Source organism: Amphiura filiformis, chromosome 8 (genome assembly GCF_039555335.1).
Source record: "Amphiura filiformis chromosome 8, Afil_fr2py, whole genome shotgun sequence".
Classification (NCBI taxonomy): domain Eukaryota; kingdom Metazoa; phylum Echinodermata; class Ophiuroidea; order Amphilepidida; family Amphiuridae; genus Amphiura; species Amphiura filiformis.
In genome coordinates, this window is record NC_092635.1 from 42564955 (window position 1) to 42587880 (window position 22926).

Below are 22926 nucleotides of genomic sequence, written 5' to 3' on the forward strand. Positions count from 1 at the left end.
TCACAGATCCATCGTCCTTCCTGATAATGAGGGTGTCAAGGAACGGTATCTGGTTGTTTTCTTCCTCTTCGTGCGTGAACTTGATGTTCTTAGTGGGGTCGACTGTGTTGAGATGTTCCGTGAGTTGTTGCGTAGTCCCTTTTTTGATGATTTCCAGGATGTCGTCAACATATCTCTTCCACATCTTAGGCTTACACTCCATGGGTGCTGTGGCAATAGCTTCTTGTTCGAGCCATTCCATGAATATGTTGGCGATGATTGCACTACATGGGCTCCCCATGGCGGCTCCGAACTTTTGTTTGTATATAGTCCCCTGAACGAAAAGTATGTTGTCGTTAACACAAACTCCAGTAACTCCATTATGTCATCAACGTTCAAATTAGTTCTGTTCTTCAATGTCTTGTCATCTGACAGGCGGTTCTTGATGATACTAAGTGTCTTGTCAATCGGGGTGTTGGTAAATAAGGACACGACATCGTGTGAATTAAAGATGTCCCCCTCTTCGATGAAAACCCCTGCTAGATCCTCCGCTAATTGGCGGGAATTCACAACATGGTGCTCCGTTTTTCCAACCATTGGGGCAAGGATTTCACCGAGTGCCTTAGAAGTTTGGTATGCTATTGATCCAGTGTAATCTACAATGGGGCGAACTGGGTTGCCCTCTTTGTGAATCTTGGTTGTACAATAAAGGCGTGGAGTGACCTCTGCAGTAGGATACAGCAGTTTGTATTGGCTGTCATTGATCTTAGAATCCTCTTTCAGTCTTTGCAAAATTCCAACAAGTTTTCTTTTGTAAGAGCCAGTTGGGTCCCCTTTAAGCTTTTCATACGTTCTTGTATCACTTAACATGTTCTTTACTTTTTCTTCATAGGTGTCTTTTTCTGTGACCACAGTACTTCTCCCCTTGTCAGCTCCCATTATTATGAGCGATTGATCTTTTTGAAGCTCTCTGAGGGCTTTTCTTTCATCATAACTAATATTAGGAGGGGGGATTTTGGCGGATTTCAGAACACCTGCTACTTCTGCACGCAAGTTTTGAGCTTCAGCATTAGGAATAGCCCAACAGGCTTTCTCGCAAGCAACTATAAACTCGTCATTGGGAATCTTATCAACAGACACCGCGAAGTTTAGCCCTTTAGCCAACAAGGTGGTTTGTGGTTTGGTAAGCTTACGATCGGAAGTATTGATAACCCAACGTTTTAGCTGTGTACCTGATAGATCTGGCTCAGCCGAAGCTGCATTACTCACTTTTCTACTCCATTCTTTGTTCTTGAGCCGTTCAAACTTGTCCTTATGCCTTTTCTTGGTCTTTTCATGTTCCGATTTCCCCTTGTTTTCACAATGAATTTCAACATGGCGCCGTAGCTCTGTGTCGTCGTTCGTCAGTGTTTCTAGATCTTTTTTCAACACCGCTCTTTCCTTTTCATATGACTTGATTTGGTTGCTAATGACGCGGATACGTTCTCTCGCTAGCTCTTTTTGCGCTTTTTCAACGATGTTTTTGGCTTTGATCGTCTTGATCGGGCAGCGAATTCGGAGGCTTGATGGTGTGACTCCATGTTGTTTACACCGGTGCGTGAATGTAAGGTGGTTGCGATGGCGAGCAATTTTCCTCTCTATATTCTCTAAATCACGTATATTTTTCACTGCATCGTTTCCATAATTTCTTCTTACATCTTGAAACAAATTCATCAGGATTGTGAAGTAAACTAAAGTTTTTGATTATGTAGTCAAATCCAATGAAATTCTACTCACTTAGACAGTTTCGTCTTCCTGGTCGGAAGACTTCTTCAGTAATGCGATGATCCACTGGTTTTCCCGCGAGGCAAAACAACAAATTCAAAATAAACAGACTAAGGTGAGCAGGAATAGTAAAGACAGTGCGGATCGGTGCAAAGGAATGGTTGTCATTCCCTATGTGCAAGGAGTCTCTGAAAGGTTGCAAAGATCTTTCAAAAGTATGGTATCAGCACGGCCATGAAGCCCCACAACACCCTCAAGAGATTGCTTGTGCATCCTAAGGACAAGATCGACTCCTCACAATCCTGCGACTGTGTATACGAAATCCCTTGCCAAACTTGTAATAAATCATATATCGGCGAGACAGGGAGAAAATTCCAAACAAGACTGAATGAGCACAGAAAAGACACTGAAAAAATCAAAGATGTTAAATATACCAGAGCAAAAAGAAAAGAATCCGTCACTGAACAGCATAAGTCGGCCATCACCGACCATGTAGCACAGGAGAACCACGTCATTGACTGGGAGGGGGCAAAGATTCTCGAAAAGGACTCAAATAAACACACAAGATGGATACGCGAGGCATTATGGATCAGAAAGAGGGGGCAGGAGACGCTAAATCGCGATGAAGGTGTATATTCTCTAAATCACATATATGATCCACTACTAAGAACTGTGCACCCTAGGGATGAGAAGTCTCGCGGGAAAACCAGTGGATCATCGCATTACTGAAGAAGTCTTCCGACCAGGAAGACGAAACTGTCTAAGTGAGTAGAATTTCATTGGATTTGACTACATAATCAAAAACTTTATTATCATTATGAGTTTGACAAAACGCCGAATATCGATCCGTTTGAATCCAATTCATTCAATTCAAGCGATGAATTGCTATCCCGCATTATGCAAAGCCTATTTTAATTGATTGCACACGGTCTTTTATTTTTGTGGCGTGCACCACAGTTATTTTGTTTAAAATGTAAATTTTTGTTGAAAATTGTGTCATTATGGAACATAAATTTGGTTACTTTTATTTGATTGCACACCCAGCAAACACAAAAATGTTCTTAAAACGTTTAATAACATTTAATAACATTTTCGGGTTATATACAAGTCCTGAAAATGCTTTTGCAACGTTATTATAAAACATTCTAGGCAAACATTTTTGAAAAATATTTTGTTAACACTTAAATAACATTTTGTTTAGAATGTTTTCAAAAATGATTTTTGAATGTTATTAAAACGTTTTTTATATCATTTATATAACCCGACATTTAAACGTTTTCTTTAAAATGTTTTGTGTTTGCTGGGCAGTCTATTATTTTGGCATATGCCATAGGTTGATATTGCAAAACAGACCTTCGATGTTTTTCGACAACATTATTTCAAGAATATTCTCAATCATCCAGGTAGTTGAATAAAGTTAGATTAGGTTATAAATCTTTTCAACTGGACTTACGGTTTTTGTTGACTAGTGATGTGAATTGGCTCTGTGTTTAAACGATGCGTTTGTTTATACACCTCAAAGCAGCTAAGCATACTTTTGAGGATAAAGACGTTATTGTGCTCGACAAAGAATATAGGTGGTTCGAAAGAGGGGTAAAGGAAGCAATATATGTTCGCAGGGAGGAACCAATTTTGAATCGCGGAGGGGGACTACGCCACAACTTGTCTCACAGCTACGAACGAACCAACCATCAGGAAAATCCTCGGCGACTCCAGTGTGATGTCACTCCTACCGCCGTGACGTCAATAACACAGAGCCAATTCACATCACTAGGCCTGATGAAGCGTTAGAGATATGGCGTGATACTGTAGTCAACAAAACAGTAAGTCCAGTTCATGAGTTGAAAAGATTTATAACCTAATCCAACTTTATTTCAAGATGCTGTACATGTATCTGTATTCAAATAAAAATGTATTGTTACACAGATCTCTATGTTTGTAAAATAGGAAATAATAAATTATATTTTTTCGTATACGGATTATGATGTATATCGGTGTAGTTTAGCACGTGTAACTAAATTAAATATGAGGAGAAAAAAAATAAGGGAAACAGAGAGAGGGCTGAGGCCGGAAACTCCCATAGTGAGGACTTGCAACTAATGGAGTTCCAATATATAATGGGCCAGCAGGACAAAAAAGCAAGGAGAAACCTTAATGTAGTTTTGACATAACAAGGAGTAATTAGTCTTGTCCGAAATGACACGGGGAAGACATTAGCAGTAAAAAATGATTTTAAAAGCAGTAATTAATACTCGATTGTTGTTGTGTAATATGAATTAAGATAATAAATGTTTTCATGAAAAATGAGCTCCAACGTATTTCTTTCAGTTCTTTCTTGAAGCTTTCCCACCTTTATTCTTTATTTTTCGTGTTTTTTTTTCAATGGCAAAGAACAGACAAATGTGATACAATTGAAAAAAAACACCCAAAACAACCCGCAGTGGTTTATAGTGCGCTACGCAAGGCACAACGCCTAGGCGATCCACAAGCCACAGGACACTTTACAGGTTGTCGCTGACCACATCATTTCATAAAAAAAAAACCGATTTATCTTTTCTAGTAGGTGGACATTATCGAAACATTACTGACATGTTGGTTAGGATTATCTTTAACGTTGAACGTGAGATTCATCCTCATCCCACTAATAAAGATTGTTATCAATCTTCTGACGATCAAGGACGTTACATAAACATGGCGAGACAATAGATTACGTAACGCACTCATAAAAGTGGTACCATTATTTCGAACAAAAGGGTTCTGCCATTAAATTGGTAACTGACCCGACAGCATACTGCTGGTACCATTGCTATTACACAGCCCAAGGTGATACTTGAGGTAACCCAATTTAGTCGCAAGCACACACACTTTCTATGTAATTCCAAGGCGGGCGACGCTCAAAGTGGTTTGTGTGGCTAATTTGAATGAACACTCTATAACCTAACGTGCTTTCTCAAAACTACTTTAATATGATTAAGGTCACTTCTTGCTTTCTTGCCCTGCGGGGCCATTATATATTTCCAGCCTTAGCCCTGCCGGACTTGCGGCCTTGATGTTTTTTGTTGATACTGGGGCCCTAGTATCAACAAAAAACATCGAGGCCGCAAGCCCGGCAGGGCTGAGGTCGGAAACTCTCATAGTGAGGACTTGCATGGAGCTCCAATGGAGTTCCAATATATAATGGCCCCGCAGGGTAAGAAAGCAAGGAGAAAACATTAATGTATTTTTGACAAAGAAAGGAGTAATTAATCTAAATGTAACGTTGACCAACAGAGGGCGTCAATATAGTCATCCTAAACTACACTACTCAAAAAGTTATGCGTATCACACGCAAAATCCCCAACAGCTTAATCTCAGATATTTAACCATTATTATGGGAGGCTTATATCTTTTAACAAAGGGTCTCTTTCAAAAGTAGGTCTTTCGCATCATATGGTTTTTGTGGGAGGGAACGGATCACGGGGTTTGGCTTCTGATCAAACATTTCGAATCTGATATTGCTAAATATCCCAATAGAAAGTCTGGACTGGATATCAACAGTCACTATTGTTTCCAATATAGGCTTCCTATCCTGACCGAGACCAATATATATTTCCCAGGCACCACACCAGACATACTGGAATATTGGCTGAAAGTAAAACGTTTTCACGCATTTGACAATACTCACCGTCTATTTATTACAAATCGTCATATTTCTCATTTGTCAAAATGCCATTACAATTGAAGACCGAATTAAAAAAGAATAGTTTGCGTATGGCGTCATGTCAACCACACCACAAATGCTGTACTGCGCAGGTCAGCAACCGATCACGCCGCGTATTTGCCTTGACGTTGACGCAAACTAGCCTTTTTTTTAATTCGGTCTTCAATTATAAATATGCTAAATGTGTGCAATGTACCTTTGTGTCTTTTTTCTAACTTGAATTGAAATACTTAAATACTCTTTGTGTGAATTTTGTTACATCGTTCGATGGTGTCATATAGACCATTCCTATATTTGGTACTTTCTTGCCGTTGATACGTTGAACATCTATATCACACCCTTCTGGTCCACGCTTTCGCTATTTTATAATACGTGATATCGATGTTCACCTCATCAACGGCAGGAAAGTGCCAATTAAAGGAATGATCTATAGTACATTATTTTTTTTATTAGTGAACTATTGCATGACACACAAGTTGTTTTTTACTACAAGCCTAGGGCCTAACAAGCCGAATGAATTCATATATAAACACCACTTTTTAAAATATAAAAAAACGCCTTTAAATTAAAAACGAGCGTTTGTCTTTCATGAGAATTGCACATTAGGCATATGTTTCTCAAATATACTATGGAATGTTGTGCAATAATTTACTAAGACCGCGTTTTTTTACATGTTTAAATTATAAAATTTGTACTTTAAATTATAAAATGTCCACTTGAAAGGAATATGTCCCCATAACAGTGTACAACCTTTAATGCAATAAGTATCAAATCAGTGGCAGGTTCAAAGACCGATGTCAGTTGTCACACGTCTTGTTTGCCAAGTTGGATAAGAATTGAAACTTGAGGTTGAAAACAAAAGTCAACGACCACGTTTAACAATTATTATTATTATTATTATTATCAATATCATCATCATAGTTTGACATCTTTCAATTCTTTTAATTCTGAAGTCGTGAAGAAGTTTTCTTGAGCTGAATGACAATGCATGAAACCAGTCAGTAGCGGCAGCCCTTTGACTAAGCCATTTAAAATCAACACTCCTGTTTATTTCAAATGGAATAAACACATTTGGCAGCGCCATATGTCATACATCTGCTGAAAAATATTCATCTGATTCTCCATAGAGGGAGGATGAGTTTGGAAAATTTGGTGTGGAAGATGTTTCTGAACTCTTCCACAGAGGTAGTGTGAATTTTAAACAGATTAGCCCATTATAAGCTATTATAGCTTCACACATTCATTAACATAAATAATCAGTGACGGCAGTTGTCCCTCATTCCCCCCTCTTGACCCCGGCTCTTGACCTCATGGGATGCTCTGCCGGGCCGTGATATTTTATGCCAAATTTTGAACATTATGATCATTTTAGTCAAATCCCCCGGAAGTCACCTTGCCTCAAATATCCTGGCTACGCCACTGGTCAGCGATTGAAGATAAATTACTATAAAACAAGAAAGAAAGGCTTGATTGATATGTTCAATTTAAAGGAGGATCGTGCATGGGTGACCGTTATTTCCGTTTAGCATACAGGGTGCTTCCTGTTGATGAAGCGACGCGCTAGGATGATACAAACATCCAAGTCTCATGACCATTGGCCGATAGTTTATCTGCTTCCCGGGAGTATGCATGTACTACGATGCATGTATCATCTTTTGTTGAGATCCTGTTGATATCAAATCCGGGTGGGGTAAAAAGGGTAATCAAAGTGGTTATAGTATGTTACCGGATGTTACTTTTTCAAGGTCATCAACTTTCAATAGACAAGGGAGTCCGTTTGACCATCTCTTCTCAATAGGAACGCACTAATAAACGACTCTTTTCAGAGCCACCAACCATTTATTAGGGACATTCTACTTTAATACAGACAAGGGACTTTATTACGGTATAGACGAGGGCCAGTCTAGATGCACAACTCCTAACACTAACAGTTTCGTCCTGAAGATGTCAGAGCTCATCCTGACCCGTTGACCTCACGTATAAGCAAGGAAAATATCGCCTTTTAAAGTGTTTAATTGAACGGTATTATCATCTAATAAATGATTGTGCTTTTAAGAACAACATATCCGTTCGTTTTATTACCTCGAAAGTAACTTTTCAGTTTTAATGGATATGTCAATCAATTATGCATGTCTGTCTAAAGTGAACATGTTTTTATTCAATTTTTAAATTTGTTAAAATTTTAATAATGTTATCGACGAAAATGCCCTTTAAGAGTATACGAGGTATTGTTGGTCGAAGCAGCAAAAAAATGTGTTCATTATCTGAATCAATATATTATTGAAAAATAACACTTTGGTGTTTTGCAAAAGTTCATTCTACAAATCATATACTTTGAAAACTTGCTTTGAGTTAGTTATGTACGTTTTACAAAAGTGTTGTTGTTTTAGCCCTCTTTACAACATAACTCAAGAACCACAGGACCTACAAAAGTATATCTGTGATATTTGAATTCTTCTACACGCTCGCTATGAATTGAGCAATGCACTTTTTGCTAAAGCTCACTACCATTCGCAAGATGCTGTGAACTACTTTTTTTTGCTGCTTCGACCAACAATACATCATATACCCTTAATAAAGACGTTCATTTCTCCAAGGGATATGTGACGGGTTATTAATATAATGAAGCATGGTGGTGCCAAGATGTAGGTGTTACAATATTGGCATTAATTCTAGGTCAAAAGTGCTATTATCTTGCAATGAAAGTAATACTTGATAGTGGTTAACCGGTATAAATGATAAAAACATGACACCGAAAGTTGGAATAATTATGATCTTCATATCAATATAATGTGGCTTGTTGCCAAATCCGTATTGTCGAGTCGGCCACACATGATAATGATAAGAACACGCAACATTCAAGTTCAAATATAACCAATTTGCTTAAAATTTAACTTTTCATCCAGGTTGTGAACACCATTGACCAATCACAATACCAGCACCATATAGGGAAGGGATCACTATTTACGCCGGGGGTGGATTTTCATATATTTTCGCACAAATATTTCGCATCCCCCCTCATATCAAAGGAAACAATTCACGTCCTCCCTTCCATTCCTTGTCCCCTCCAATATTAAGATCAAAATTTCATGTCCCCCTCAAGTCAATAAAAAATTTCGCGCCTCTCCCCTAAAATCCTCCGTCCCCCTGGCGTAAATAGTGATCCCTCCCTAGGACTATAATGAACGACAGAGACACATGTGCGGCAGAGATAAAAAGACTAGTTCGCGTCTGAAATTCTGACAACTAGACAGAAAATGCCGTATTGCGCAGGTCGGCAACCAATCACGACGCGCCTTTGCCTTGACGTTAGACGCGATATAGTCTTGTTATCTCTGTCTTTCATTATACCGTTTTCGTCAGATTTGACTAATTAAATTATCTTGCTTTTACTTTCTGTACCATTTCAGTTCATCAGCACTTTGATCAGCAGTACTCTTGTAACCTTTCAATTCGCGTCAGGTGTAATTGACAGTTGACAGGTTAAAATAATCAGATAAAGAAATATTTTGTGATTCAAAATATTGCCAGAAGTTTAAGTTAGGTATGAGAGCAGAAACTGGCCTCACTCTAGTGAGGCCACCCACTGTTGCACTCACTCTTGCATCTAGTCGTTATTTACCAAACTAATTATACAGTAGGCCTTTTTACTCAGAAGTTCTTAAAGTACATAATGGATTATCTGGAAGAACTTTTATATTCGTCTTCTCTTTGGGGAGCAAACCAAAGACCCTAAATACAGGGATATCCAACAGCGGCACTTCCTTTGAAGCGATCTGTTTCACTGCTGTACAATTGGAAGAAATAGCCTTTTGTCATGAGTACTGCCAGCCATAAAGCAGTATGCAGACTTCGAGTCAGTAGCGTAGCCAGCGGGGGGGCAGGTGGGGCAGAGTGCCCCCCCTGACAAAAAATGAAAGACAAAAGTGCCCCTCTGACAAAAAATGAAAGGAAAAATTAGGAGGGCAAAGGAAAAGAAAAGGGGCAAGGAGCCCTTTTCTACCGAAATTCAGCACTAAAATACAAAAATTTTCCGCGCTACGCGCGCATATTGCAAAGATTAAGCCCTTTCCATCCTGATAATGGGCGAAAATAGTGTAAAATACCATTTTTTTGCACGCTACGCGCGCACATCGTCCCAATAAAGCCTTTTGTCTCTATGCATTGTATGATACAACTATAATTTTGTTCGTCTGTGCCCCAAAAATTTTATTTTGCCCCCCCTGACCAAAAAAGCTGGCTACGCCCCTGCTTCGAGTATTAGACGTATAATATTTGATGTAACATATCTACGTTATTTAATCTAGTCCCATTCTATTTCCAGTAATGTTTAAGTTCTGACGAATGTTTGATGCAGGGTTCGGTTTTTGCCGGCAAAAACCTGTTTTTGCCGGCAAAGTGGCAAAAACCTGGCAAAAACTGTTTTTTGCCAGTTTTTGCCTGGTTTAAACCGGCAAAAATGGCAAAAAATGGCAAAAACTCACATGGTCACCCAAATATTGAAAAGTGACACATAAAGCTCATAAACAGTAACACACAACTTTTAACGAATCATTCAACATATTTCTCATTAAGTCCTTAAAATAAAAAGTTTTGAATTTGATACATGCCACATTTCGGTTAACTGCACTTGAGCAATGAAAACGTATGCCTTTAATTTCTTAATATATTGCTTATAATTACAAAATCTGGCCTTGTTACATCTCGGGAACTTATTTTTGTAAATTAATCACTATTTTAGTTTTTGCCATTTTTGCCGGCAAAAACTGGCAAAAACTGTTTTTGCCAAGTGGTTAAAACCGCGGTTTTTTCCACCTGTGGCAAAAACCTGCGAACCCTGGTTTGATGACGTAAAATCGATAATATGTTACATGTAATATCTGGTAGAAATATATTATCGATTTTCCGTCATCAAACATTCGTTAGAACTTAAACATTAATGGATATAGAATGGCAAGGGATCTAAAATGAGCGTTTATTGCGTTTCGACAGTATTTTTTGTGGGACATGAGAGCACCTCGGACCTATCGAATTGCATTCTGAATACGAAGCATGTCTTTCTGATATCAAATAATTTTCATTTTTGAAAATCACAATATAATACAAATTTTATGACAAATTATAAAATTTGATATTTGTAAAATTTTTGATATATAACAGTCCTCGAAGTAAATTATAAAATCTAATGATATATTCTTAAAGTGTATGTAGCAGGGAGGAAAAGCCGACGGTCAATTGAAAATTTTGACCTTTCATATTGAAGATATGGTTTTTTTCCCCAAAAGACCAAAAGACCTAATTTTTTTGGGTGTTTTGGGAAAAAAATCCATATCTTCAATACGAAAGGTCAAAATTTTCAATTGATCGTCGGCTTTTCATCCCAACTACATACACTTTAAGTATAAATCATCAGATTTATAAAGTTTACTTCAAGTACTGTTAAATATCAAAATATCAATTTTAATGATTTGCCATAAAATGTGTATTAAATTGCGAATTTCAAAAATCAAAATTATTTGATATCAGAATGACATTCTTCGTATTCAGAATGCAATTCGATATGTCTGATGTGCTCTGATGTCCCAAAATAAATACTGCCCAAACGTTCATACCCCAGCCCTTAATAAATTTTCAATTTCATATAACAATTGCTGGTATTCCATAATGTAAAAGAGGTTAATGGATACGAGTGGCCGCGCTATTCAAAACTACCAATCCAGCATGGTGCAGGCGACAAAGAGATCACTTCAGACCATGAAGGTAGTAGAGAAGGAGTGAGCTCGAGTTAAGCTCATTACGCAAATCCTATTGTAAACACAATAGAGACAGATGTACCTTTGATCTAATGATCATCGCCGATAATTTCTGGAATGACTCCGTCTCATGGGGGGTTCATATTTTAGTAACAAGTAAATCACGTATGCGCAAAACATGTATTATGGATGCGCATACATTTACTTAGCTGTTGAACTTGAATATTCATATTTCATTTAATATATGATGTTTTTTACGATTAATATGTTGAAACATGTTGTTCCAGAATGTTTCTAAACAGTTTATTATGGAATGGTACAGTTCACACACATTTTAAGGACGGGTAAAATTGTTTTAACAACTGTTTTAAAAATACGAAGATCTTATTAAAACAAATTGCGCATTGTTAAGTTGAGGAATTCTCCCATCAAACGAGATGTATCTCAGTGTTGCCCGGTACTGCCCGGGTTGGTCCGATTTTATTTGTTTACCCAAAACTTTAACAATTGTTCCTCCCCCGAGGTTTCAAAATAAACCGCGTCCTGAGCCCTCTTTTAATCTAGGCAATGAAAGAGATGTAAAGCATAATGTGCATCATTTTCATCAAGTTAGAATGACTTATGCTGTTTCAGCATATTTATAGCGCACACAAGTGTGCGACGATGCATGTATACAACACAAAAGATTATAAGTGATAATCGCGTTACATAATCAAAACGTTGATCTCGAAACCTCAAAGGGCGGCAATTATGATTGTACTATAGAATGCGTGCGAGCTTTCTCCTTCTCTACTACCTCCATGTTCAGACACAACCGATATTTGTATAGGAAAATGATAGGGTTGGACTGGACAACCCTGTATTTAGGGTCTTTGGGTAAACAAAAGTGCATATTTAGCAATTTCACGAGTTTTTAAAAACTACTTATGGTGTATTGTAAAATTGCTGTAACAATGACACGATAATCACACGTATGAACGTTCTTATTCTTTTATAAAGAAATTTTCTGTTTTATTAAAATAGAAGTATACAAAGTATATACAAAATCGTTTAAGGGGGTACTACACCCCGGCCAATGTTGTGCCTATTTTTGCATTTTTCGCGAAAATTATAGCGCATCGGTGACAATTAAGATATGCATGTTGTAGGGGCAAAGACGACAACTATTTTTCTGAAAATTCAGCAACTCAAGGCAAGTAGTTATTGATTTATTGATCAAATACTGATTTTCCCTCATTTTTGACTGCAACTCCACAACTGCTGTCTGTACCGAAATCAAATTTCCAGTGCAGTAGTTGTAGTCCTTGCCCCTATAATATACATATCTTACTTGTCACTAATGCACTATAATTTTTGAGCAAAATGCAAAAATAGGCACAAAATTGGACAGGTGTGTAGTACCCCCTTAAAATGCTAATTGTAATAACATTTCTACTCTCTAGTAAAATGTGAATTTTACTTTTAAAGAGTGCTTGCTTACAGTGATCACTGGGGTGAAATGGAAAGACTGTATTTCCCTCTCTTTAGAGTGGAATTCACTTTTAAAAGAGTGGGAAATGGGTGAAAATCATTGACACTCTAAAGAGTGAAATTGCATTTTTTCCATTCTTCCATTTCATTCCATTCCATTGAAGGGACCAGTGTGTGCATTCTTTTAGAGTAAGTAAAATTCACTCTTGTAAATTAAGAGAGTATTAAAAGTACTTTTGACTAAAATGTTGGTTTTTAACTTTCTTTGGTAAACTTTCAATTTTAATCGAAATTCAATCACTGACAATTTTAATTGAAATGAGAATACAGAATATGGTTAAATGAAATGATGCATAATTATATATTTACAATGTAACTTATTAGATTAAGAATATATATTAACATTTTATTGTAAATTATACATAAATATACCTCAACATAAGAGCCGGCAAAGTCCTTGGGGCAAAGTCGGCGCGATCCGATCACTCAGGCACCAGTATCAACAAAAAACATTTGGCAGGCCCGAGGCCGGAGACTTCCATACGACGACTCGACTAAACACTCCAAGTGAGTTCCAACATTGAAGGGCCCCGCAGGGCAAAAAAGCTCAGTGACCTGACACCATAGAAATGTGAGGTCATCAAAATTGTCCTCACATTTCTTTTACTGTCCTCACATTGTACATGTAGTATAGAATAATGTCCTCACTTACATTGGTTTACAAATACAAATACATACACATTACACATACACACACCCCCACAGACAGACAGATAGACAGACATACAGAGCTCACTATTTTACTATAATAGATTTTCTATACATGCTCTAGGTGTGTCTTATGTTGCATTTTGATGTGAAAATCTTGCCCACCCCTCCATTTGTTTGGGCGACAAACGGGGACCTTGTAAAGGACCGGCAAACGGGGTCGTGTTTTTCTGATTTTCGTCTACGCCTAATCGGGGACGTTGACCCCGTTTTACACAATATACACGGATTTTTTTATCAACTGGGGACTGATTTTTCTATCAACATTTTGAATCTTTTCATTTTCTTGACCCCATTACTGACCATTTATCTATGAGTTTTCTATGGCAAAACGAAGAGTTATGTTTTTGTTTCCGACGCTGGTTCAGACGTCAAATTGCCTGAAACGCTCGGTACGAGTGATTGTTGCTGCGACTGTTGTTTGGACGAGAATCGGGACAATTTGGACAATCTTGAGCTGAAGGAGCTCGACGATTCGGTTGCTGCTTGTTTCTCACTAATACAGCAGAACATATTGCCATATGCGTCACGGAAACGCTGGTTGGTACCGGCGAACAGAATCCCGCTGAAGGTGCAATGGGTATGGGCGAGAACGACTGCAAACACAACACTGGGAGCTCCTCCAAGATAGTTATCGCCCATCAGCAGGATGATCAGGAGGAAGCCGTAAGCGGCGAAGAAGTAAAATGCTATGATGGCCACCGATCGGATGAGGGCCATGTCTGCTCTGGGCTTCTTGCTGCCTGCAGATATAGAAATAAATGGAAAAGAACATGACAGTCACTTTATGCGTAATTTCGCTTCTATGTTTAAATTACAAGTTTCACAAATGCAATATTTATAACGACCCATAGCATATTGACTCATTTCATTCAAGAAGACCGATCACATGATTTTATTTGGATATTCAACTACTTCAGAAGTAAATTTATTTCATAACATAAAGATAAAAAGCAACTTCTTGTATCTCAAATAGATGTGTAACAGATAACAACTGCTTGCGACTGTCGACCTGAAAATATCTGAAACATTAGGCACCAGAGCCAAATTGGTTCGATCTGTGGATCGACCTCCGATGCTGTTTCGATACCTGTAATTAATGGACTATCAACTAATTAATCAGAATTACTGGTAATTTTGTATTGGTCAATATCATTACATGCCTAGATTAATATGTAATCACTTTGATAAATAATAAGGATCGACCAAGCATCGATTGTCGATTGAAAGATCGAACTAATTTGGTTCTATTGCCTTACTAGATTTATGTTACTTTTAAGTAAATTATCCTTATTTTCAACATTAAGGGTGGTCCCAACCCTGGAATTATGGAAATGTTTTGGCCTCATAACAGCTAAATTGTTGGTCTCAAGAATATAAAATTATATATTTTTAGAATTGCAAAGACTTGATGAATACATCTGTGAGGTCATATTTGGTCCGAGAAAATCTAACCCCCCAAAAAAAACAAAAAAAACGGGTTTTTTTTTTTAAAGATTTTCTCGGTCAACGTAACAAAGAAATTCTTGGGCCAAAATTTTTTTTAATTATTTTTAAAAACTAGATAAAAATATCTAGGAACGGGTTTTTTAATTTTTTTAAATTTTGACCAACTTTGAGAAATTTGCACCAAAAAATGTTTAAAAAAATGCTCAATTTACAAAAAAAAATCATAAAAAAACCTGTTAAAATGTTACGCTCGACCTGTCTGTTCTAATTTCTTTTGCATACACAACTTTTTCATTATTAATTGTAAAACAAAATTAACAAAATAAAGAACTAAAATTGTCTTTAAACTATTCTGCCTTTAAAAACATCTGATAACCAAGTATAACATAGGGTATATGTAAATACAGGAAGACTTATATGGATCACTTAATGTAGAACGTTAAGAATAGCACGTTTTCCCACACCATACGTTTTGTTCGGGAGGTGTACTTTATATGATTCAATATAAACATCTCAAAAAAGTAACTAACCCCCTTAAATAATGACAAAAATTATTGAAAAAGGGGATATTGTATTACAAATCTGTAAAATGCGTTGGAAGCAGAATTTTTCTGCGCATTTTGACACCTCATTTGATACGATACGACAGCCCAGAAAACAATAAAACACCAGTCAATTTAATGAAGTGAGGTCCAGATTTGAAAGTTGCACTTACATACAAATTTTTACTGAATACAAAATCAATACAATTTACTGCAACTTTCAAATCTTGGGTTACATTGATTTAAATGTACGCTGTGACGTCAATATTTAGTCAATTATTGCAAATGAGGTGTCAAAATGTGCAGAAATAAGTTCTGCTTCCAACGCATTTTACAGATTTGTAATACAATCACTCGTTGTTGAATAATGGTCATTATTTAAGGGGGGTTAGTTACTTTTTTTTGAGATGTTTACAAAATATCATAATAGGACCACGATTTTCTTTTCGTTTTAAATAAATATGATCATGAGTTGATAATGAAAAGGACATGCAGCCATGTGTAAAATCAGAACAACAGAACATATTATACTTGCAAATGTTGAGTCATTGATTTGTGTTTCACATTAAAGACAATTGCCCTTGTTAACCCTCAGTGGCTTGCTTATTATATTATTATACACCAAAAAATGTACTTTTTATTTTATTTTGTTGTCGTTGTTCTTTTGTTTTTACAGGACAAACCAAACTAATTAGGCATGATTTCCTTCAAAAAATCATTTGAAGCATTACATTTCTTTTATATGATCAATAAAAGCCACAAAGACACGTTATTCAAATGTTTTGTCAGCTATTTGGGTTTTGTGTATAGAGAGTTTTGAAGCTAAGCGGAAAATTTACAAAAAAATGGAATAAAGCATGTAATGCAGGTGAACAATTGCTTCGATTGAAACTTTTGTTGATGTTCTTTTGTTAGCTGGTTTAGATTTCTCTCTTCATCTAACTGATTCCAAACTTCAGGTGTTTTAAGTGAATACCAACATTGTGTTTCTAAACACAATAGGCAAAAAGTGTAATGGAATAAAATACACCCCTCAAAATAATATTTATCAGCATTTTTCAAAAATAAAATGGCATTAACAATCAGATGAGTGTCATTTCATTGAGTAATGTTCAGGCAATAGAACACTTGTACTGCCGATGTAATAGAGTAAAATGATATTGAAAAACACGTCAGATATTTTTTATATATAGTGTAAAATTTTAGGATGCCCAATAGAGGCGTACCCACCGGAGGCTGGGACAAAAAGGCTCTAAATACCGGGACATAATAATAATAATCGCACTTCTTCTCATTTTGGCCCATATTAGCAATACAATTGCAATTTTCGTTGCTGGTGGCATTGCATTGCATATTGCAATGTCAATTAGCTATGGTTTAAACAAGTTACTAATCTAACGAAAGAGGTAAATTGGAGAAACAAATTAGTGCCAAAAACGTCGGTGCCAAAAAGACCTCTTGGCCTTTAGACCTGGCCAAAATGCTTTCCACTGCTTTGAGGCTTGCACAAATAATGCTTTTTCCTATAACTTTCCCTCCCGTGTGGGTAAACATAATCAGTTATTATTGCACCACCCCTAAGATAAGATCACTTGAAACTTACCGGATTTGTCCTTAACGCTCCCCTTAGCAGACTTGTTGCGTGTGCTATGGCGCTTCATAATTTTGCTTGATGCCCGCACTGTCCAGATAATACGCCCAAATGAGTAAAGAATGACCACAAGCGGGATACCCCAGCCTAAGAACACCATGAAGTAAGTGTAGCTGACTGAAGCCGTGGCTGTCGGAATGCAGAACTTCAGGACTCCGTCATAGTGGTGCGCTCCCCAACCAACCAACGTTGGCAAAAGGATCAGGATCCCAGCTGCCCAAAGGCTGCAGATCATAATGGGCATTGTGACATGGTTGAAGATCTTGTTGTAGGACGCCGTATGGCATACGCGGACATAGCCATTGAAACTTGCAGCTGCGATGCTCCAGACAGATACAATGCATACGGATGCGCACAAATAGGATGAGAAAACGCATAAAGTTTTGGTGTTGCCAGGTACATCGGGATTCAGATACTCTCCGTTCGTAGCGATGCCGATGATGATGAAAATATCACCAAGGACACCGACGCAAATGTCCGCTACTGCAGTGTTAACCACAAAAGTTGTAGCATGAGATCGAAGTTTCTTGTATAAAATATAAGCCATAATGATCATAATATTACCAAAAAGTCCGATGAAAAACAGGACTATGGTAAACCATAGGTAGATGGTGTGATTGACCGATGGGGGATTTATAACCGTAATGGTTTCTTCGGTAGGGAGAGTTTCGTTTGCCATGATGAAAAATTTAAGTCCTTTCGCTACCGAGACCAAATGATATTTAAAAACCAAACGCTTCACAGTTGAAAAACAACAAATGTCTCTGAACCTAATACAATGCCTAAGCAATTACGCGCTTCGTCAGAACGAATTACTTCGGTTTAGTAAGTTCTAGTAAACCTTTCACCCCTTAAAAGTCCAAATTCTCTGTGTCGCACTTCTTTATATACATTGTACAGTATGTGTGGGTAGTGTAACGCGTGCAAAAGTTGGCACAATCGATGCATTCGACGATTTAAAACTTTCTACCACGTTTCCGGGTTCAAAAAGTTGACAACTATGCCCACAATTCCCCTGTCTGTACCTTCAAACAGTAAAAGTAACGTGATCTGATAAAAGCAGTAAGAGAATGCCGTGAAGTTCCGCTTGCGGAAAACAAAATAATGGACACATATAGCTATCACATCCTGAAATTGAGGGTATGCTGGTCTTGAGCAATTCCTCTAAAATGTGAGCATAAAATAGATACGTCTGATTATAAAATACAGGCCCGAGTTCAGGTTGAAATATTCAGCAAATTGTCCATATCAATTCCATGTTAAATTTAGCACACTGCATGGGGTCGTGATACCTCTTACTAAAATATTAAAGGCATATTGGACCATTGAAATCTGCCAAACCTCTGTCTCTCTGGAAGATTTAAGAAAAGTCTTTCACAGAGGGAGTATGTTTTTCAAATGAAATTGACTATAGGGTTAGTTATTTTGAATCGCATACTTCCTTTGTATTATAGCTTTACATAATATTTTCCACAATCACAATTGGAGTGAGTATTTCAAATGGAAGTTACCAAATTGTCTATTCTATTTGAAACTGAGACGAATAGGTATATTCGTCTCAGATTTGAAACTCATACTCATTCTGTGGAAGATTTTAGCTAAATCGTCCACAAGGGGAGTATGGATTTAAAATGGAATAGCACATTGGGTGCCGGCATAATTTGTATGAAGTTTGAACTCCGAAACTTTATTCCAATGCATAGGTTGCGAACACAACTTTGTATCAAGTTTTCAAGGCTGTTTTGAGTGACATAATGTAAAATTGTATAGATAAATTAAGAAGAATCTTTGATGGAATAAAAATACTAAATAGAACTGAAAGTATTGTTGGTATAGAAACTGATACAAAACATGTCTAAGTAAAACAAAATAAAATAAAAGATGACCTTTAATTATTATATAATATACATATAACAATAATATATTAATATTGAACTTTTTGTAATCTACCTATGAGCCTCCTAGAGTCGGACTTGCACAAGGTCACTTAAACTTCTCCGTCCACTTTCCCATCGTATAATACTCTAGACTTATATGTCCAAGTGATTTTTACTTTGGGTTTCGCTATCAATAAACATAAATCCCAAAATCAGAATTGTTCAATAAGTGAAACTTCATTATAACTAGGATACTTTACATGAAAATGAGTGTAAGTTTGTAATACGATTTGCTTTCATGTTAATTCCGAAGTTTAATCTGCGAAATAAATTTTGAATGTTTCTCCAATGTTATTTATAATTAGCAATTAAATGTTGCCTAAATTCATCATGTAACAATTATGTACCGAACAAAAAGAACACATTCCTAACTATAATATAAAGCTATGCTTTTGAACTTCAGGGGGTGAAATAACCCGGATACATTACGAATAATACACAAGAGAGGTCTTTGCATCTCAGGTAGTAGCCCGGATACATAACGAATACCTTCAATCATGTGATGTCGTTATATACATTTAAAAGGTCTTTCCATCTCATGGGATAACTTAAACAAGGAAATAGAAAAGCTGAAGGAGGAAAAAAGTTCCCCTCTCTTATCAAGAACTAAAATGGGCAATTGCTGATATTATCAGCAGCCCTTGAATTCTATTTTTTCTTCAGGTGCATAATTGCGCCTCACTTTTCATGTTGGGGTGCAATACTGCAATTCATTCTCATGAGGTGCAATTATCATTAATAGCTGCTTGAAGTGGCAGCATATTGGTGAAAAAGCTGTACAATTTTGTACCCTATTTTTGAAGTGCAATGTTGAAAATCATCCCAAGCCAATACCAGTTCTAATCCTAATGCACGGCACATTGGATGACCTTGGGAAAGTTTGCCTATAATTGAAAGACTAGTCATACCATCAAGGTGAAATACAAAACCATGTTTAATACTATCTGGCCATGGTCTGGCCTGCTGTCTGATGTTTTCCTGGGACATAATGATTTTCAATGTGGGCCTTTAAGAAAAACGTACGAGAAAAAACAGGAACACATTCTCAAAAACAAATCATTGCAAAATCATGTTTTCATTTCTTCCTTAAAACCATATCCTTATACAGGTTGCTGACACCGTATCTGGCATTAAGATGTACATCTCGAAGACCTACAATCCCGGAAAAAATGTGTTCGAACACCCACTGTAATTCCCATGTTCATCTTAGTATAGTGCGCACGCTATATGAGTCACTGGAAACTAAGATTTATAATAGAGTTCTCTCAATGTTCATCTTAAGCATATCCCCTCCCTTTCCCCACCAATCAATGTTGGGAGAAGATATGTGAAGATGAGCATATTGGGTATGCCAACATTGTACTGGGGTAGAAGGGGGACTATTTCCAATAAGGCCTTTAAAGTGTTCGAACAATATTTTCTGAGATTGTCTGAGGAATTCTAAAATCAGTGTTTGCTTTTTCACATTTGGGATCATAACTTCAGATCCAGTAGAGCGATTCAAATGAAACTTGGACATGTTAGTTTATATATAATAAGGAACACATGAAATAAATAATATTACATTACATCCACAAATATTTCAGGGATCGGTCACTTTAAACATATATTTTCATCAAATTTTGAATAATTTAAGTCGAAAAAGACGTAAAATACCTGATACATATCCCCAAACAGTTTAAAACATAGCAATTTGAATAGTTAAAAAGTTGACAATGTTTTTGGACAATCATGGACCATCTTTTATATTTGCTATAACACTAAGGGCACCGTCAATAAAACATCACACGGATGTGGGATGCAAATTTGTCAATGCTATCTGCAGTAGATAGCAAAATAATGCAACGACATCTACCACCCTATGTCCAATGCATTGCCAAACTTCTCCTTCCAAACCAGTAATTCCTGACCCCACAAAAGTAAACTTCAAAGATTTCAAGCAAAGAAAAAGAAAAAGAAGTCATTAAAGACCCCCCCACAAAAAATAATAATGAAAGATATAAGAAACAAAGAAACAAATCCAACACAAAATAGGAAAGAAAATGCCAAAATTAAATAAAAGAAGATAAAACAAAAAATCTAAGTAAAAGGAAAATAATGCATTAAAAAGAAGGAACAATAAAATAGTGCAAATGTCACTTGCTGTTCAATATGTTTCAAGTTCAAGTCCAATTTTACATTAAAAGACACATGCGCAATGTATAGGACACATCAATCAATAATATTTTAACTAACATGGTCAATGATTGGTGTGCAAGTTCAGGGTTATTTCATGATTGTCATTATTTTTGATCGAAAAAAGAAAGAAAATATACACAATTCAAAAATGTTGTTTTTCAGTTAAACAAACACCGATCATTATGAGCATTATAGATAATGACCTTTATTATTAGGCCTATGCAATCTCAAATTGGCACATTTCATTAAACATGATTTGCGTTGTCTCTTCAGTGGGTATAACTGTGTACACTGAAAGTGTGAAAGCCTATTCATGGTAAAGGTAAATCATTGCAGATCTCCCCATTGAAAACACACATTATGCACGGTTGACCACAAAACATAAAGAATAATAGGATTTACTTTTCTATTATATGGTGAATCGTTGGAAATGCGTGCTTGTCTATGTGTGTAAATCGTTATGATTCACCATTTGACCATCCTAACCATGGTGTATTTAAAATGTTTAATGAACACAATTTCACACATTAGGCTGATTTTCTTAAATGTTGGTCAAGTAATGTTTTTAAAAACAATAAATGTGCATAGCCTGTGCGTATCTCTCCCTTCCTATTACTCGCTCTCTCTCTCTCGTCCCCCCCCCCTCCGATTTATCACACAGTGGTAAATTTGTGACATTTAAATACATAACATTAAATTTACGAGTAATGTCTGTTTTTAGCTGAATATAAAATTTTAACACCTTCTCTAAATTAATTATACCACATGTACATATGCTCAATAAACATGGCACATAAATAATTTAGGCCTGTATTTGTGTGTACAAAACGCCATGTTAAATCTATACTAACAGAACGCTATCAAAATATTCATTGATTTCCTCCATATTTTGTGGGATGATAGCAAATTATGTTTCTAACATGTGTGCCAAATTGCATTAAAATCGATGGCGTAACTGCAGAGTTATTGTCCAAAAACTAAAATCAGATGATTTTGCTAAGCAATTTTGTAGACAATCCCGGAAAAATGTGTTCGAACACCCACTGTAATTCCCATGTTCATCTTAGTATAGTGCGCACGCTATATGAGTCACTGGAAACTAAGATTTATAATAGAGTTCTCTCAATGTTCATCTTAAGCATATCCCTCCCTTTCCCCACCAATCAATGTTGGGAGAAGATATGTGAAGATGAGCATATTGGGTATGCCAACATTGTACGGGGTAGAAGGGTGACTATTTCCAATAAGGACTTTAAAGTGTTCGAACAATATTTTCTGAGATTGTCTGAGGAATTCTAAAATCAGTGTTTGCTTTTTTTCACATTTGGGATCATAACTTCAGATCCAGTAGAGCGATTCAAATGAAACTTGGACATGTTAGTTTATATATAATAAGGAACACATGAAATAAATAATATTACATTACATCCACAAATATTTCAGGGATCGGTCACTTTAAACATATATTTTCATCAAATTTTGAATAATTTAAGTCGAAAAAGACGTAAAATACCTGATACATATCCCCAAACAGTTTAAAACATAGCAATTTGAATAGTTAAAAAGTTGACAATGTTTTTGGACAATCATGGACCATCTTTTATATTTGCTATAACACTAAGGGCACCGTCAATAAAACATCACACGGATGTGGGATGCAACTTTGTCAATGCTATCTGCAGTAGATAGCAAAATAATGCAACGACATCTACCACCCTATGTCCAATGCATTGCC

General features: G+C 36.6%; 3 protein-coding genes across 3 annotated transcripts; 1 reads left to right on the forward strand and 2 right to left on the reverse strand.

Annotated features, from left to right (window-relative positions):
- On the reverse strand, window positions 1-1692 carry LOC140159557 (uncharacterized). Its single transcript, XM_072183049.1, has one exon. It carries the CDS (start codon window positions 1690-1692, stop codon window positions 1-3), a length of 1692 nt encoding a protein of 563 aa, XP_072039150.1.
- A 285-nt stretch (window positions 1693-1977) lies between these two features.
- LOC140159558 (uncharacterized) lies at window positions 1978-2472 on the forward strand. The gene has a single exon (XM_072183050.1). The coding sequence runs from the start codon at window positions 1978-1980 to the stop codon at window positions 2470-2472; it is 495 nt and encodes a 164-aa protein (XP_072039151.1).
- A 9700-nt stretch (window positions 2473-12172) lies between these two features.
- On the reverse strand, window positions 12173-17929 carry LOC140159065 (violet-sensitive opsin-like). Its single transcript, XM_072182395.1, has 2 exons — window positions 17029-17929; window positions 12173-14177 (listed from the first exon to the last, which is right to left on the reverse strand). Exons 1-2 carry the CDS (start codon window positions 17753-17755, stop codon window positions 13774-13776), a joined length of 1131 nt encoding a protein of 376 aa, XP_072038496.1. The 5' UTR covers window positions 17756-17929; the 3' UTR covers window positions 12173-13773.
- Between the last annotated feature and the right edge of the window lie 4997 nt (window positions 17930-22926).

Bases quoted from the DNA above. Each gene is read 5' to 3' on its own strand.
- LOC140159557 (XM_072183049.1), bottom strand. From the start codon at position 1,692: ATGAATTTGTTTCAAGATGTAAGAAGAAATTATGGAAACGATGCAGTG.
- LOC140159065 (XM_072182395.1), bottom strand. From the start codon at position 17,755: ATGGCAAACGAAACTCTCCCTACCGAAGAAACCATTACGGTTATAAAT. The intron at 14,178-17,028 runs GTAAGTTTCAAG...CTATATCTGCAG, and splicing joins GAGCGTTAAGGACAAATCCG to GCAGCAAGAAGCCCAGAGCA.
- LOC140159558 (XM_072183050.1), top strand. From the start codon at position 1,978: ATGAAGCCCCACAACACCCTCAAGAGATTGCTTGTGCATCCTAAGGAC.